This window comes from Centroberyx gerrardi, chromosome 23, assembly GCF_048128805.1.
Source record: "Centroberyx gerrardi isolate f3 chromosome 23, fCenGer3.hap1.cur.20231027, whole genome shotgun sequence".
In the NCBI taxonomy this organism is placed as follows: domain Eukaryota; kingdom Metazoa; phylum Chordata; class Actinopteri; order Beryciformes; family Berycidae; genus Centroberyx; species Centroberyx gerrardi.
In genome coordinates, this window is record NC_136019.1 from 12,187,428 (window position 1) to 12,206,212 (window position 18,785).

Sequence of the window (18,785 nt, forward strand, 5' to 3'; positions counted from 1 at the left end):
ACATTGCTGTACCCTCTACATCAGTTGCAGTGTTTGCAGCATTAGTGACGACCCAGATGTTACTGTGGGCCAGGAAGACTTCTGGAGGACTGCAGTCATCCCTTTCCTCATCTGACCGACCGCCACACACAGAAAGACCTCACAATCAAAAACAAACAGCAGGTGAATTTGCACCCGGAGCAGAAAATGTAAAATCCATATACATTAAATCCCACAATTCACACTGAAAAAATGGAGAAGACATTTTAATGGATCAGTTAAGGTTTGATACTGTAATAATCAGGGGAAGAGCAGGAAAATCGGTATGGGAAAGGTTAAGGATTGCAGAGTGCTGAGACAATTCTTAATGAATTATTGGTGGAGGGGCGCAGTCTAGTCTAAAACAAAACAGCGCCACATTTTGTGATAATGAAATGGAATTGAGAAATTAATTGGTTTGACGTGTGGCGTACCTACCTTTTGATTTTGTCAGAAAATGTGAAATGAATAAAAGGAAAGCAGAAGAAAACAGTAAGATAAATCAAACTAAATGAGCCTGTGTGAGAGTTTGACAAGAAAATGAATTCATTCTTAGGCATCTGGCAGACAAAGTGTTCCTTCCCCTTCGAGAAAGGCCCACTCTACTAAATATGAGATGGACTGTCTCACCCATTGTGGATGCAATTTGTAGTCTGGCTTCCCATGGTTTCTGTTAAAGGGGCTCACATGTGAGAGACTCAACAAAGATGAGCCCGCAACCGAAAGCTGAGACTAATAGCGCGACTGAAGTGGTGGGAGACATGAAAGAGTGAAAGAAAGAACAAGATAATCAAACAGCATGCAGAATGTAGGAAGTTGAGCAAGTCACTCAAAGTGACTTTTAAACAGGGACCCAGTGAATCGCTGAACAAATACAGCAATGTACAAACATTAAACTCTGAGTCACATGACAATTTGTGCAAATGTTTAATCACTGGTCTTGGTATAAAGCAATATTCAGTACAAATAGGATTCATTATTCTTTGCAATGAACAAGATAGTGATATGAGGACTTTGCGCAGCATACAAATTATGTCAAGCTCCGAAAGTAAACCACAAAGCCTGCGAGGGGCAAAGTGAGGAGTTATTTACATTCTGAGTACAGAGCTAAGTACCAAGTAATGTAAGCTGCATAACAAAAGAGCTCTTGGATTTCATTGTTAGCACGGCAACTATCTGTGTTCTCTCTCGATGTAGTCATACACAGATATACAGTCTAATGAATGTCGAAAACAAACAATAAGAATGTAGGTATAAATATCTCTTCACATTTTGCATGTACAACATTCCTGAGAGATATTGTCATGACGACACAAGCTATCCAGTACATGCAGTATATACTTGTATAACATAACAGCCTACACTTGTGTCATTATATTGCAAATAAGGCACTTTGATATATTGACTTTACAGAGTAACCTGAGCAAGATCCCATGTATGTTTTGAACAGTTCAACTTTCAGCTTACAGTTTCCTTCATACACCTTTCATATAATGTCACCAGTCGTTACTCAAAAGGTGTTGACCTTTGACACCAGAGTTCAGTGCTACATCTTATGGCATTTGTGTTGAGGAAAGATTCTTATATTAGCTCACTGGGCTGCTTGATTTGAGATCACTAAAAACTTAACTTTATCCTTGATTTGTTATATCTAAGGTCAACATTTGTAAACCAACATTTGTTTTCAGTAGTTAGCCCAATATTGTACCTGATCACACCCATCTCAAGTCAACAATCACTCCACACCAAAATACATGTTTCCAGGATTTTTTTTCTTTTGCAAAGTGATAAAACATACAATCATTATGACTCGTGGCAAATGTAAACAATGTGTAAAAATGTAAAAATCTAATCAAAGTTCAAGCGTGAGGTATACCAAGTGTTGTGTGTGTTGTGATGCTTTTGAGGAGGATCGTTTGGCCCTTAAACATTCTCTGCTTCTTGCGAGCTTCTCACAGACCGCATTGGCAGCTCATCTGAGGTGTCCACTGGGTTTTCGTAAGCCTGAGAGTCCTCGTCATGCTGGTGCCTCGCAAAGTTCACAAAGACCTGGAGTACGAATGGGGGAGAGAGAAGATGGTACTTGTCAACTTAAATTAAACATATAATACATACAGAAGGGCCTTTGGATTCCTTGGCTACCCATCTTGATTCTGCTCTGCACCACCCACTCTCCAAAACACACAGAGATAGTGGTGCTGACAACAGGGTGGATGGGAATGAGTTGCCAGACAAGGGCTGTGAAGCATCAAGTAAAAGAGTCTGGCCTCACACAGTGAATGTCAGTTTGACATCTTTGACCAGCTGAGAAAGACAATAAAACAATCATTCTTCTCTCTGTGATGCCCCATTTAATGTCAGAGGAAATCAATCCTAAAATGTTCATAAAAAGCGCTTGTGTATTTCACTGTGTTGTAAACATCACTGTACTCCAGACGTTTTATTCTCGTATTGTTTGCCGTCTGATGTGGGGAAAGCTAGGCAAAAAAAAAAAAGAAAACGTTTTCATTCAACAAGAAAAGCAACAATGAGGATCAAATAAAATGATAAGAGCATTGCTTTTTCATTAAAATATTTTCAGTGGCTGTGCGAATATAAAAGCATATGGGAATTACTAGTTTCTATTGGGAGTCCCAATGGAAAAAAAAAAATCCAGACCAATTCCATCAGAAACTAGTCAAACTCTCTATATTCGGTCTTATACAGTGGGAAAAAAAAACTTAAACTGAGAGGCTGTTATTATTCCCCGCCTTATCCATTAGCCAGTCCTATGAAGTAAATCTTTCTCAATTGTTAGACCATAAATTAAATGGGATGGAACATATAAACATATAGTAGACTTTCAGGCTTAGATGCATTTCTCTTTTATTTGTCTTTGGGAAGCCCAGATAATAAAGACATAGAGTAATAAAGATCTATCCTCCCATCCTCATCCCCATCCTCCCAGCCTTTCATGCTCTGTGACTGTTGTGTTTTTAATTAACCAGCTGAATTAAATCTATGGCCTTTTAACTTAGATAAAGCACAAAAGTCTTTCTAGCAGAGGGAAATTCCATTTTTTGAACAAAGGGAGTGGTTTGCCAATTTCTCAGGATGTATTCACTGTGTCATACACTACATCTTTGGTTGTGAAAACATGGACAGGGAGGTGTGTGATATCTAAGATAAAAAAAATCCATTTCAAATGTATTCCTCGACTTTTTGGTGAAAGGAAGAGTTTAGAAAGTGGTGCAACAGGCTATTTGTAGAGAAACCTGGGTTCAATGGTTCCATTCCCTTCAAAATGTCTAGCTGAAAAATAGTGATGCAATTTCCTCCAGTTATCAAACGGCAGTTAGCTTCCCTTCAGTAACTCTTATCAGATGGCAGATCATCACAACCAATATTCCCCAAATTTGACTCAGTCCACTCCAAGGTAGAATAACAAGCTTTATATATTTCTAATTAAAAGCACAAGCTGAAACTTAAATCCCCTGAGTGTACAATATTAACCTCAATATATCATTCTCAAATTAATTTTAATACCATAGTGTAATGGCTGTAGAAAAATGAGGCCATTACTGTGAAAACTGGTTTATTCTTTTTCAGTTGTTTTCTGTGTTTATTCTTTGTCTCCCTGGATATGGTTTCCCACAAAATGTGCAGGCTTGACTTATGGCACAAAGGAGGGGCTTCAACCAAAACAGGAAGAGGACTGCCTCACAATACATAGTCCAGACGCTGTCCAGTCCCACAGCACCTAGCTAGGTGTGCAGCAACTGTTGCTGTAATTTAGGTTACTACAGTCATAATCAGCATAACCAGGGAGTCAAGAGAAGTTATTGTCAAGAAGAATAGAGCCACTCTACTATACCGCTACACTCTGGTAGGTTTGCTATATTCAGTTTCCTTAGCATTGGGTAAACAGCATTGGGTATGTTTTTTGTCATGCATACATTAGCCAATGCAGTTGCAAACACACACACTGCAAAACTGTAACACTGGGCGAGCGAGCATCACTCAATACGAGGTGAGAAGTAGAGAAAGTGGCAAGTCATCTTTGTCACGGTGATGTAAAACAAAACCACTAAGGGACTCAAGGGGTCGCCAAACTCTTCAAGTTTCAAATCCTACTGGTAGCAGCTTTCTGCTAAAAAAAACATAACTTTGTTTGCTCAACTATCATTTTACTTGAATTTGGGAACATATCTATGTACATGGACCAAGCAAGCAGCAGCAAGCTGGGAAGTGTCAGCTTATGGAGTTGTTAGCTCGTTGCGGTTGTGGGGAAAAGCAGACCAGATAGAGAATGCTTCTGTTTGTGTGATGTCAGGCCATCAGCTGTCTGTATCAAGGTCACAGTTGTCAAAGCATCTTATCGGGGGAGAAGAAGTAAGAGGATAAAAATGACAGTAGCAAAAAATACACTCCCCCACCCCTCCCTCCCGGCCTCTGACCCTGCCACTGGCTGATGCTGGCTTGATATGCTGAGGCACGTACAGCATTTCCTATGGATGGAAATATCTGGCCTTGGCGGCTGCACACACTTTGCAATACTGAGTCAAGACTACATAGCTTTGGATTAGGATTTAGAAATACTGTTCATACTTTACGTCTCTGGAAGAATCCGAATATGATTGATAGAGATTTATAAACGATACCGTATAGCTTCCACTGAGTCGACCATGTTACACTCATCCCTTTGCTTTACCAATGTTGTGATTTTCTCCATCATGTACACTTTGTGTGTTTAGCCAACCATCCATTCATAACCTGAACTTCATGCACCAGTGCTGCTGAATGGCATTTCCTTAATAACAGATGGATACAGGCATTAATTACATTACAGAGGGTGCATTTGGGTGTTTATTAGATGCCCGTTGAGGCAGAACAGAGGAGGGGAAGGACGTTGAATCGACCAATTAACCTCTGCAGTGTATCATGGAGTCCCTGCAGAATGCACAAGGGCTGTTTTTAAATACATGCCATGTCCATGCTCAGCCATGTTCACACATGTTCTCATGTCTTTCAAAGGTTCTTCAGAAGTGGAAGATCTCACTTCTCTTCGTCTGTTACTTTAGTTTAGTTTAGTTTAGTAGAGTGAAGATTTGAGAGAAACTGACGGGGCTCATACAACAGCCTCCCCATTTACCAATAAAAAAAATCAATAACATGGAGAAAAAAAAAAAAGATTTTATGTATATATGAATATATTCTTAAACTATAAAATGAGGAATAAGTAAGGTTTTTACTGCCCCATTGCATAAAATGCCCCTAATAAATCTGCAAGGGATTGATAGTGTTGTTGATCAATAGCAATGACTCAACAGTTACTTTGCCAGGTGCTGAGATTTCTGGCTTTCAAAACTCACTTTCTGGCCTGTACTCTACCTTTTGGAACAAAAGCTCCCCCCACTGCAGTTTCAAGAACCCCCCCCACCCCCCCTCACCTGCTCACATTTTCAACAGCTCAGCGATGGAGGACAGTGCTATGAGTGACCAGCATCGCAGGACATTACAGCTACGAAAGATAAAAAGCCTCGTTCTCAAGCCAAAAAAGCAAATGACAAAGCCGTATTATTATTACAGTATTTGGCATCATGATATATCACCTCTACACTAGACGTTTCTGATGGATCTCTGCTCTAATTTCAAAAGCTAGCTTACTTGTCTGTATTGTGACAGTATAACTATACTCAAGGGGATGAGGGGGGTGGAGCTGGTCCCGTAGAAGTCATATATTACTTAACATTCCTTTAATAATGATAGCAATACTAATAAGTCATGAGGATAACGAAACTAAAAAGTTGACAAGATACATACAAGAATTCACTGTGGTGGTAGTAAATTAAATACACCTAAATATTGGTTATTCTTTTTGAGTCACTTTTTGAACAATAAAAAACATATGAAACCCTTTTCTTTTGTACATTTTCCATCAGCACACACTGTCCTATTCTTCAACAACAATAATTGGGAATACACACAGTGTATTATGGTTCTTAAAGGTCAGCTTTGGTGGAATAGTAGTGACAAGGGTTGAATCAATGTACTGAATCCATAACATTCTCCACAAACAAAGCAAAGCAAATACTTCTAATACTACCACACAGTCCCTTAGAATGACAGTTTAGAAAGTCACATTTTCCTTTCAAATGCTCCCTCTGCACTGTCTCGGCCATCAGAATTAACGGCCGAGCTGCAGGCTGCAAGGATCAATATTAATTGTAGTGCAAGCCGTGTCTTATACTATAGGTCAAGTCTTCTCTCTATAAATCACCAGCTGAAAGGTGACTGTCTGGGTCTCCACAGGTTCTCCAGTCCTCCCCTCTGTGTTTTAACGCTCTGACCTCCTGCTCTAAGTATGATTTATTTACTGCCTCTGATCTGGTAAATATTGACCATTGCACAATTTGGGACAAGTTGCCTTTTAATAAAAAAGTAAAAATAGAAATAATGCAAGATAAGGGCTAGTACTGTGGCCTCAATTTTCACACACACGAGCACACATCTCTTTTTCTGTCTCTCTTTCTGACATGGCAAGACCAAATGTATCTAGTCCATGAATGAATAAGATATTTGATCATCACATTGCAACAGCTACCATAGAGAAACAATGTTGGCTTGATCACTGACTTGACGCCCAAGTCAGCTAGAACATGTGAAAATCGTCAGTCATTGGGTGAGAAATTTGTTTCACTTTACAGGAGATCTGTGAAGCAGAACCCGGGTTCTGCTGAAAACCCGCTGACATCCATAGGAGAAACCATATGTGACTATACAGTATATTACTATATACTAAAGCCAAACATGAAACGTTTCAAAGATTTTTTTCCAGTCGCTGTGGGAGTCTAATTAACCCCTAAAGGGCATATTTCACTGAAGTAATGGTTTTAGCTATTGCTGAACTGGGGGTTTTCCATAAGGGGAAAATGTAGATATTGAAATGTTTAACACTCACATACACACACACACACATACACACACACACACACACACACACACACACACACACCCACACATTATCATCATTTTGATTTAAAATAAGACAAAGAAAACTACAGTTTTTGCAGTTGGGTTCACATACTCTGTTTTACCACAATACAGATGAATGCACAGACAAGCACACATGAATGCACAGACATGCACTCAGTCACTCATACACACACACACACACACACACACACACACACACACCCTTCCACCTATCTCTGTCTGGAGAATAAGTGGTAGATTTTTATCCAAGGAGAGGCTCTTTTCTCCCCATGGAGGAGTGGACCGATGACCTTTCCGGACCCCTCAGAGGGTGTCCTCACCTCCCACCCGGTCATCTGCTGCTGAGCTAATGGTGAGCTTGTGGGACCAGGCACACTCAGACTCACCTCAGAGGGCCTGATTGCATCAGGTCTCCAGGGCCGTTTGGAAAACACAAGGTGATGCCAGTCCACAACATGCAGGGCTCAGTTTATCTCACCAATCAGGGTTTCTAGCCAGTACATTTAGGCTGGAATATAAAAAAATGCCTTGGCTAGGGGAGTTACTTATAAAAGGTCTCGGTCTAGATTGTGGATCGATACCGAGACCGTGGCTGTTGAACTATCTCGGCTACACATATGCGGTGTAGGCCTCATTGGTCAGTCAGACAGCAGCCTAATGAGAGAAGATCTTCACTGTGTAGGCACCAATAATTCATTAAATCTTATCCTGGACTGTGCAGACTTTTGTAACTGTGAGCACTAAAAAAGCTGAATGCACTGATTGAGGACCTAATGATCTCTTAAATTGAGCTGGAGAAAAATATGGGGCAAGTTCTGGTCTCCCTAAATGAAGCCCAAGTCAGAAGTCAAATCAGGAGGTAAATGGTCCAGCTTTTGCCACAGATTACCACAGCCTATTGTTTTCCTATCAAGCATTACCGCAGAAATTACTGCACAACCCCACATCTGTCTTACAATACAGAACAACTTAACACACAGGATCCCAAGGGTATCCGGAATTGAAAATTGAAAATACCACATATGGATCAAGGGAAATGTGTCATCAACTAGTCTGTGCCTTTAAAATGGAACATACTTTCGGAAATTATGAGTTAGACTGACTCATTCCATTTTTACAGGTCAGATTAGCAATAACCAAGGGAAACCAGAAACGTCCTTTTTCATGTCAACATTTACCCTGTGTTTAACAGCTCAGGCTGTGCTTGGATTTTTGTTTTTGCTCCTTTGCTCCTTCTGCTGTGTTTTAGTATGGGGTTTTACTTAGATTTAGGCACACAGGGCTTTTTATAACAAATGAAATCAAAACACTTTTGTTTGTTCTTGCAATTTCCTCACATAAGTGAGGAATCAAAAATTAAATGCTTCATGGTTCAGACACAAAGTAGCAAAGACGAATGTAAAGCTCAGTAGGTTCATGGGAAAAAGTGCTAGTGCTAATCCAATCTGAAGGCCTTACCTGGTCCAGAGTGGTCTGGGACACGGAGTAGTCCTCCACGCCTAGCCTCTGCTGATGGCTGGTGAACTGGCTGAAGATGCTGGCCAAAGCCCCTTCTGTGTATGGGAGCTGATATTGCAGTGTGTTGTGGTGCTTCTCCTTTAGGATGCTGCCTGGGAAGGACTGCTGGACGAAGTCTTCCACCGGCACCAAGGCGGGAGGAGACCCACCAACTCTCACAATCACTGTGTAGCCGTCACCAAACCTGGAACAGGGATCCACAGTTCAGCATCAAGTGCATAAAAAAGATGTGAAAGCAAGTATGCATACATATGGTCACATGTACACACACTCGCACACACACACACACAGACACACAATTTGTAGAAAAGACAAGTTGTATGAAGTTAGTGCGTTTCTGTGGTCATAAGGAGTGATACAACAATCAATCCTGCACTTCAACTTCCTGCACTTCTTATATACTGTATATTTATATATATATATAAATATAAGAACAAGCAAAATGCATTGCATTAAAATAATCAAATCAAGTAAAAATAGAAAGATAAGAATATGCAAATAAATAGACAAAGTGAACTGCAGTAAAAGAACACAATCAAATTAAACAGTTAAAATGAGTTTGAAAAGATGAGTTTTTAGTAGTCCCTTGAAAATGCTTACAGAACCCGCCTCTCTAATATTCTGTGGCAGGGTGTTCCACAGTTCAGGAACATGGTTAAAAAAGGCTGCATCCCCTATCTTCTTTTGAGTGGGGTATTGTACTTCTAACAAACCAGCTGTAGAAGACCTGAGGGCTCTTGAATGAATATAGAGCAGCAGGGATTCTGTAATGTAGGCCGGTCCTAAGCCATTAAGAGCTTTGTATACCAGTAAAAGGAGGTTAAAATCGATTCTAAAGGACACTGGGAGCCAGTGCAATGTAGCTAAAACCGGAGTGATATGCGCTCGCTTCCTTGTTTTTGAAGATGTATCCTCATCTTTGCTTCTCAGAGGACTTTGTTACCATTTCCCCCTTGTCCATCTTCATCATCTTCCTCAAAGTGCTCACTGCTGACTACCTATATAATGCACTTCTAATTTGTCCTCTCTGGTATGTGGTCATGGCATAGTGTCAGCATGAGCTTGCATAACAGGGCGCTGTATTGGAGGAAAGAGAGAAGAGGGGGGAAGCAAATGAAAAAGGGAGGAGAATGTATAATTGGTCTTAATTTCCCCAGCCACCTTAAGGCTCCCGGGCACGGTGAGCTGGAGGAGCAGGTGAGTCACAAAGCATACGAGAGCAAGAGCAGCGTGACTCCACCGGCACAAGCAACTTGCTAGCTGCTGCCCAAATAAAATCTCCTCCAGTCCCCTCTTCCATCTCTCCTTTTCCCTCATCTCCCACTTGCGAAGATTTATTGCAAATTTGAACTGTGCTACAAATGTCCAGGATGCAGCCCATTATTACTAGAACATCATGATTTCACATATAATTCCATAATGTTAAGATAACTAGGACAAGCGGAATAAGTATCTACAAGCATCATGAGGTGTCCTAAGTAACTGCAGAATCATTATTATGTGAGCATGAAAACTGTCTTTTCTTACAAAATTGTGCAAAACAAAAAAATATTCTGTGACAATCAGCACATTAATTACTTGCAGTATATGATGAGTGGTTCTTATCAAGTGCAGTGCTTGCTTTCTGGCTGGAAAGTTACTCTTACTGAACAGCCAAAGAGTTTTTAAAAATGTGTCAGCGTACCCAACTGACATAACTGTACAACATGAACCATATCCTGGACATAAAGTACTATTGTCAGTGCTGAAATGGGCCATAGCTAAGCTCTCAAGCTAATTAGCATTCTGCATCTTCCTGGTTGTATGCTACGTCTAGTGAGCACCAAATAAGACTGCTTTGCCTTGTTATTTTGTCGTTAGCACTCTTATGACCCGTTGTTTTCTGCCTAATTAATTCCCTAATGTTAGATTTACTCATGGAAATGTCCATTGTGGGCCAGTACAGAGCTACATGCAAGGAGAGTCAGAGGCTCCCATAGTAGCAATTAGAGATATGGTGAATAAACTGCAGGCCTCCACTATCCCATAGGGAGTGAGAGAGGAAGTGAAGCTCAAGCTGTGCTGAGAAGCAGAATGAATGGGCCCCATGGGTGCCAAAGTCCCTTTAGTTACAAGACGACTGCTTGAAGTTGAGGAGCCACAGCGCCTCAATAAAGAGTCCAAATTCAGTTACTCTGCATAATTTGTGTGAGTGTGCTTTGTCACAGATAGTATTTGGAGATGCCTACTTAGTACTCATTCCCATGCCGCGACAGAGGCTGCGGTTGTCTTCTCAATGTGACTTTTATTTTCCCGATCATGCCAGGACGCATTAACTGGCAGGTCTGAACGCTCCCCAGTCGTATTTTTTCTTGTGTTATGCGCCGATGAGCCACACCACATCTTTAAGTGGCATGACCATGACCTCTGTCTCCTGGCTAATTCCTGCCACAAGAATTTCCCAACTGGTACTGGCAAAAGATAGAGAAGAGCAAGTCATGGAGTTCTGCTGACACCGGAGGATTATACACAGACTTGGCTGCAATGCCAAAGAAAAATAAAACATCTCAAAACAACATACAGGAATGTAAAGGATGCATGCAATAAGAGCAGCAACAACCGGACTGTTTGCCCATTTTATGCTGAAATGGACCAGGTGCTTGGCGACTATCCTACTACTAAACGAAAGATTGACGTGGGCAGTGTCCCCAGTAGGGAGGATAAAGGTGGGGAAGAGACTGGAGAACAAGCTGCTGCTAGAAGCCAAGATAAAGAAGGTGAGAATTGTTAGGTTAATACGTTTACTAGCTTGGGTACCAAAGAGGCTTGTTATTTTGGGGTGTATACATGGGTATATTGCTGGTGTTCACTAGCAAATAAAATGCTAAAACACTCGCTACAGACAATAAATCAATGGACAATTCTCTAGACATCTGTAGTTTTGCATGTGGCAAAGCACCTTGGTGATGGCACAGGTAGCTAGCCCAACTAGCTAAAGTTATCTAATGTTAATTCATCTTCAACTAAAACAGATTGGTTTTGGTGTTGGGTATGCTCTGCAGAATGTGGTCCCATCTGCTTGTTTTTTCCACAATGTCCTACCCTTCCACAACCAAGCCTATCTGAGGATCTGATGATTGTGCCTCTACTGCCCATTCATACAGTAGCAAAACATCAACAGTCACTGGCAGAATTTATGAAGCTCACTTTAACTGCAACAAATACAAAGTTATCATGTTAACTATTTACATTTATTTACCATCCATGTCCAGTCAGCATGATCACAAACCATATGCACTGTTGGCTGATGCAGACTGTCAGTGCATGTCTCGCTGGAAAGGGGTCTGCACATGTACAGTATTATGGAGTACACAGCATGCTTACACAGTTATGGTTACCTGTATGTATTAACATATAGGCACTTCACCGCCAACAGCACTGGAGCTGTCCAAAGGTAAACTCAACACTGACCTGAGCCCTTCTCAACCTTGCCTTGAAATAATGCTATCGATCTGTCAGGCGTCTATTGTCTTTATAAGACTTCATCAACCATGAGTGCAGAGGATAAGCAGAATCACTAAGGATCATCAGTGGCACAGGGGTCCCATCAATGACTGGTACCCTGGTATAACACAAAACAAATAGTGTGACACAACAGTAGCATTGCTTTGTCCTTGTTTGTAAAGCTGTTTTCATTAACATTCAAGCTTTGGGATTGTTATCCTAATAATGGACAATATGTGAGTATATCATTCATATTAGCTTATGAAAATGGGCATATAAGGACTATAATGAGCAATGAAATTATAGGACTTGTGCTTTCACAAGGCCCATGGGCTCCTTGGTTAATTTGCTATATTCATAAGTACATTTTCATTGTGTAAGGCCGTTTAATATCCTTAAATGGATTTTAAAGCATTTGTGGTTTCTAGTGTGAAGCAAAAGTATAACGACAATAAATAACTGGACATTACAGTTAAACACTTGGAAATATTAAGCAATGGGGAAAGATCACTGTGCTCTGCATGCTTGAAGACCCTGGAGGTATGCAAAACAGCATGGACACTGCTGGGCTAAATGATGTTGATGTTAGTAAAGTTGTAGACATGGGAGATCACACAAGTTTGTTTTTTTTGTGCTTTAAAACCAGAATAGTGGGGCAAATAGTATAATAAGCCAAGTCAAGTCAAATTTTATTTATACAGCACATTTCATACACAGGGCAACACAATGTGCTTTACATAAAAAGACAATACAATCGCAACACAATCATAGAAGTGCAAGTGCAGAAGATAAACAGGTGTTAGTGCAGTTATACAAGAATCAGTGGAGAATATGCAAATGTCAATGCCCACACACGCGCGCACACACACACACACACACACACACACACACACACACACACACACACACACGCACACACACACACTAAGAACATAGCCATAGACTGTTGTGAAAAGTAAGGTTTTTAACCTGCTTTTGAAAGTGTTCAGTGTGGGGGCCTCTCTCAGGTCCTCAGGCAGGGCGTTCCATCTACTTGGGGCATAAATACAAAAGGCAGCATCCCCTGCTTTAGAGTTAGTACGAGGGATGGTTAAAAGACCACTGCCTGTGGACCTGAGAGTTCTTGCTGGTTTGTATCTAATTAGCATGTCTTTTATATACTGAGGTGTAAGGCCATTTAGAGCTTTGTAAACAAGTAGCAGAATTTTAAAATCGATTCTAGTTTTGACGGGGAGCCAATGCAGAGATCTAAGAACAGGTGTAATGTGTTCAGACTTTTTAGTTCCGGTGAGAACGCGTGCAGCCGCATTTTGAATTAACTGTAGTCGCCGCACAGCTGATTTTGGGAGGCCGGTGAAAAGACCATTACAGTAGTCTAGTCTACTTGTTATCAATGCATGGATTAATTTCTCAGAGTCTGATTTTGATAGAAAGCCCCTTAGTTTTGAAATGTTTTTTAGATGGTAGAAGGCTGATCTTGTGAGTTGATTGATATGGCTCTTAAAATTTAGATCGCCGTCTATGATTACACCCAGATTTCTAGCTTCACTTTTGCTCTCCAGAGACAGAGAACTGAGATGAGCTGCAATTTTCTGTCTCTGAGCCTTTGCACCAAAGATGAGTATTTCTGTTTTGTCTTTGTTCAGTTGTAAAAAGTTCTCTGACATCCATAGATTAATATCATCAATACATTGAGTTAGGGAATGTATGGGATCTAGGTCATCATGAGATAGGGATATGTACAGTTGTGAATCATCTGCATAATTATGGTAATTTATTTTGTGTTTCTGTATAACATGTGCGAGTGGGGGCATATAGAGATTAAATTGTAGTGGTCCAAGAATCGAACCTTGGGGTACTCCACATGTAATACCCACTCTGTCTAAGGCAAAGTCTCCAATGGACACAAAGAACTGCCTGTCCTGTAGGTAGGTTCTGAACCAGTTCAGAACTGGGCCGGATAGGCCGACCCATTTTTCTAACCTCTCTAGTAAAATATCATGGTCAACAGTGTCACTGAGATCCAGGAGCACAAGAACAGATAGTTTATTAGAGTCTGTGTTTATATGCAGATCGTTCACAACTTTGATAAGTGCTGTTTCTGTGCTATGGTGAGATCGAAAACCTGATTGATAAGTGTCTAGAAGGCTGTTTGATGTTAGATAGTTATTAAGCTGAGAATAAACTGTTTTTTCAAGTATTTTGCTGAGGAATGGTAAGTTGGAGATGGGCCTATAGTTAGCAATAACTGTTTTTTTATTTTCTAATACCTCAGGTGCTAAGCAGTTAAAAACAGTTTTAAAAAATGTGGTAGGGAGAGGATCCAAGCAGCAGGTGGAGGACCTGAGCTGCCCAACAATATTGTCTAGTTTTTTTTAGGTCTAGAGGGTCAAAGTGAGACATGGCACAAGTAATATTCCTGGAGAACTGGAGGGTAGGTTCATTTATAGATCTTGAGGCACTAATTCGCCACATTCTTCAATAACAAAATTATTGCCATCAGACAGAACGTCTGATGGCAATAATTTTGTTATTGAAGAATGTGGCGAATTGCTCACATTTTTCAGTGGACAGCATCTCTGATGGGGTTGGAGATGGTGGATTAATAAATCGATCAACAGTAGAGAAGAGCACTTTACTATTGTTGATATTTTCATTAATGATTTTGGAGAAGAAGGACTGTCTGGCCTGTTTAATTTTTTTGTTGTAGTCATTCAGTCTATCCTTGTAGATTTCATAGTGAACCTGAAGTTTTGTCTTTCTCCACTGTCGTTCTGCCTGGCGACACTTTCTCTTAAACTGCCTAACAACCACTCCATTTCTCCAGGGGGCTTTTTGTTTTTTTATGTTTTTAGTTTTAACAGGTGCAATGTTGTCAATGATATTTCGTATTTTTGAGTTGAAGTTGTTCACAAGATCCTCAGTTGGTGATGCCATGAACAACGATAACTCATTTACAGTTTTCTTAAAGGTCTCAATTGTATTATTATCAATGGTACGTTTTTTGATTGTTCGAGTACTCTTCTGTTGTACAGGAAAAGCAGACACATCAAAAAATATGCAACAGTGATCTGAGATAGCAACATCCATGACACAGGGTACGGTAATATTAAGTCCTTTTGATATGACCAAGTCCAGAGTATGCCCCTTATTGTGGGTGGGTCCAGAAACATGCTGAGTGAGGTTAAATGCCTCCAGTAGGCTAATTAAGTTTCTAGCATCGGGGTCTGTTTGATTGTCAACATGAATATTAAAATCACCTGAGATAATTAAACAATCGTAGTCAGTGGAGACCTTGGACAGTAGCTCAGAAAATTCATCAAGAAAGCCACATTTAGATTTTGGTGGCCGATAGACAGTAATTACTAAAATCGTAGCATTACAGTGTATAGATACAGCAAGGTATTCAAAAGACGTGAATTCTCTTAGCAGATCTAGTGGTATGGATGAAGTTGAAGTTAGGAGGTGCAGTCTCAATGAGCGCGACTGCGCCATTTCTATCCAGCCAGGTCTCGGTCAGTAGGGTGAAGTCTAGGTTATGGGTACTTATAAGATCATTAACTAAAAATGACTTATTCGTTAGCGACCTGACGTTCAATAAAGCCATTTTTATTGTTCGAGGTGCATGGCTTTGTGGGGGACTGATAATTGGACTGATAATTGGAGTCCGAACCAGTAATAAATTGTTTAGATTCCTGTATGTTACAGGGAGATTATGGGGTCTGTGTCTATGGTTTATAATTACAGGAATTTGTATAGCAGAGTGACAGTCATTAGCATAATGGATCGGACTCACCAAACATCAGTAAATAGTGGTGTATTAATAAGTGGTGTATTAATAAGACCAGGCCTGTTGTATAGTCTTGGCTTTGCAAATTTTTAAGGCAATGTGGAGACTGGCAACCTTCAACAGCATTGGGGTTTTGCAAATGGGACAGAATTGTAAATAATTGGGCTTCTCACACATTATCTTGAAAAGTAATCACCAACTATATGGGTGTTATTCTTAACAGGAGAGATGGTCAACCACTGCCTATAACACCCACGAATGCAATCCCTTCCTGGCATCTTCATTTGGGGAGACGATGGTTGTATGTGAGCCATCAACAGTTCCGGCACACGGGGGGAGTCCTTTCTCTTCAAATCATGGAGCCATTCTCTCTTGGGGAAGCAAACGTAACGTCTACGCAACGTGGAGGGCCTCCGCCACCTCGTGAACTACCATTCGTACCGAGGTTTTGCTTAAACCAAACAAGTGGCCACATCTCAGTAGCATGAGCCTGTGGCAAACCGCCACAGTGTCACAGCAACTCTTTTGCTCACAGACACAAATGCCCGCAGGTGGGTGTGCTGGCCGTAGTAGATGGTCATGTAGCTGGGAACAGACAAGCTTAAAAGTGTTCTTCCACATACAAAACTTCTGTAGCCACTGCATATCAGACAAGACCCAGTGGCATAACAGTGTTGGCTGCGTTCTCGGGCCCACATTACCCGATGCACAACCGTCGCTGAGGGACATGATGCCTCCGTAAAGTGCCCATCCCCACTGCTCTCTCCTCAACAATGCGAGCCTGCTGCAGGCCCAACTATTACTACCGCAAATGTGAATAAATAACAACTTAGACACAGTGAGGGAATGAGAGAAGAGAGGGTGACTTTAATATCGCGTGGAAACATAAAATCCGATCTCAGATGCAAGCACAGAATTCACATTCAAGTGTCTGTGGCTGTGTTCCAATCTGGTGTATCCGGTTGCAAATGCTGCATTGAAAAGACAAATGTAACCACATCCGCAGTATGGGACACATCTTATATTAGGTATGGCCACAATTCTTTGATGCCTTTTATAAAATGCAACTGACTACCCAGTCTGTAAGCAGACACCACTTCCATGACATCACAACCATCCCCAGACATCAAGCTCAATTCATCATCCAATCAAGACTATGACGATAATCCCCTCCTGTTTACTGTGGCTGCCGGCTCAGGAATTGTGCTTTATCCAAGGGCCGCCAAGCTCAGCCAAGATGCAAAAACATTTTACAAAAATCCAATAACGCCAGGAAGCATTGTGGCGAAAGGGTTTGGGGCGTACATGGGTAATGAAATGCTGCTTGTCAGTGACGGTAAAAGGGCTTATCAATTAGCTTCCTCTCATTCTCTCTCCCCGTCTACCTTATATTTCTTTTTTCAATCTTTCTGCCACTACACAGTGGCTTCAGGCGGCGCAGTGGGAGGCATATCTTTCTTTCATATTCATCATTTTTATTCTGCCTCTTTGTATTCGCGACAAAACAAGCTCTTTCATCTTTGATACAGTCTGTCTCGAACTACTCAAACAAACTCTGGCTGTGAAAGTTGGGGAAATGCTTGGATATCTTGAATAGAGCCTGCCCTGTATGGGATAAATGCATGCTTGTAACAAGTCATTAACCTTCCACTTTTGACAGGTGCCTGATAAAACTAAAGCTCATTGCATCTTGAGGTTGTATATGCCTTAGAGCAAAAAATAAATGGACTAGGTTTAGAGTCATGATTGCATCACGTCGTCATCGCAACTAATCCTTTCACAACATTTTACAGTAGAGATATGATACGGCAAATCAACACAGCATGGGCTATCATCCTTGTCCTCAAGCGGTGCAGCCACTGCTACAGTATGTCATCTCTGCAGCTCTCTCCTCCTCATTTTCATTATTCTGCCTCAATCGTCTCCTCTACCCTGGTCCGCTGGAGAGTCCTCCTTCCATGTAATTTAAAACAAACAACAGCCAGACATAGATAAGGGCATGACAGGCAGAAAATAATGCTGCTGCCTTCCTTCATCTGAGGGAGTCTAGAAAGGTCACCCTCGCCACTGCCAAACCCTGTATTTGTGTCCGGAGGGGTGGGGGGGTGGGGGGACGGGGACGCGGGGCACGAGGTCACATTGTGGCTCGGGTGGTCGGACGCTTTGATCGGGCCGGAAGTCATCCAGAATACTTCCTCAGGTCGCTAGAGGGGTAGCCAACAGGGTTCTGGCCAGGGACGCCACAGGCAATGGGAGCGCAGAGTGGGAGGGATGATAGATAGATGAATGGATGGATGGATGGATGGGTGGGTGGGTGGATGCATGGAGTGTTGCATGTTTTATTCAATGTGCAATGTGTGTGCAGAAATAAACAGTTGCACAATGTAGGGAGGTGCTCAAAATGCCATTGAATTAAAATGCATTCTATCACAATTATGAGTGTGAACTAGCTACGTTCTGGTTATGTGCTTGCCAACTTGCAAATTAGCTTAGGCTGTAAATGTTATGATATGTGACATCAGACTATTTCTTCAAAATGTTCTGTAAAATCTGTAAATTCAAATAAACATTGAAATGAAATCAAATGAAACTGTGAGTGTCTTAGCAAATAATACTGAAGTTTTTCTAGGACAATGATGGATATAGAAAACACCTCTAAGCTTTTTGCAACACCACTTATTTGGACGACACAGGGTTTGGAGTATAAAGATGTTATGTGTCATTTGTTTACATTCCTGGATAACATCATGACTGCTGATTGACCAGATTGATGGGTTGGACATAGAGAACAACAAAATGTATTGATAATCTCACCCATTATATTGCAATTGAAAGGTAATGATTATTATGAATAAGTTTAATAAAAATTGTGTGGATATGTGATGATAAATTGTGCTTGTCTAGTTGTGTATGTCAATCATTATAAATCAAATATAATAAATTGTGTATATTACGTGAGAATATTGAGTTTGTACCAAGTTTGACTACTTTGTGATTATTT

At 40.9% G+C, this 18,785-nt stretch overlaps 1 protein-coding gene across 1 annotated transcript in view; it reads right to left on the reverse strand.

Moving 5' to 3' along the window:
* Positions 1–1,941: 1,941 nt before the first annotated feature.
* LOC139914564 (phospholipid-transporting ATPase ABCA1) overlaps positions 1,942–18,785 on the reverse strand; it is a 146,421-nt gene continuing 129,577 nt past the window's right edge. Inside the window, exons 48-49 of the mRNA XM_071902919.2 lie at positions 8,452–8,695; positions 1,942–2,067 (exon numbers count right to left, since the gene is read on the reverse strand). Of these exons, the coding sequence (XP_071759020.2) occupies positions 1,942–2,067; positions 8,452–8,695 (370 nt within the window). The remainder of the gene's footprint in view (positions 2,068–8,451; positions 8,696–18,785) is intronic.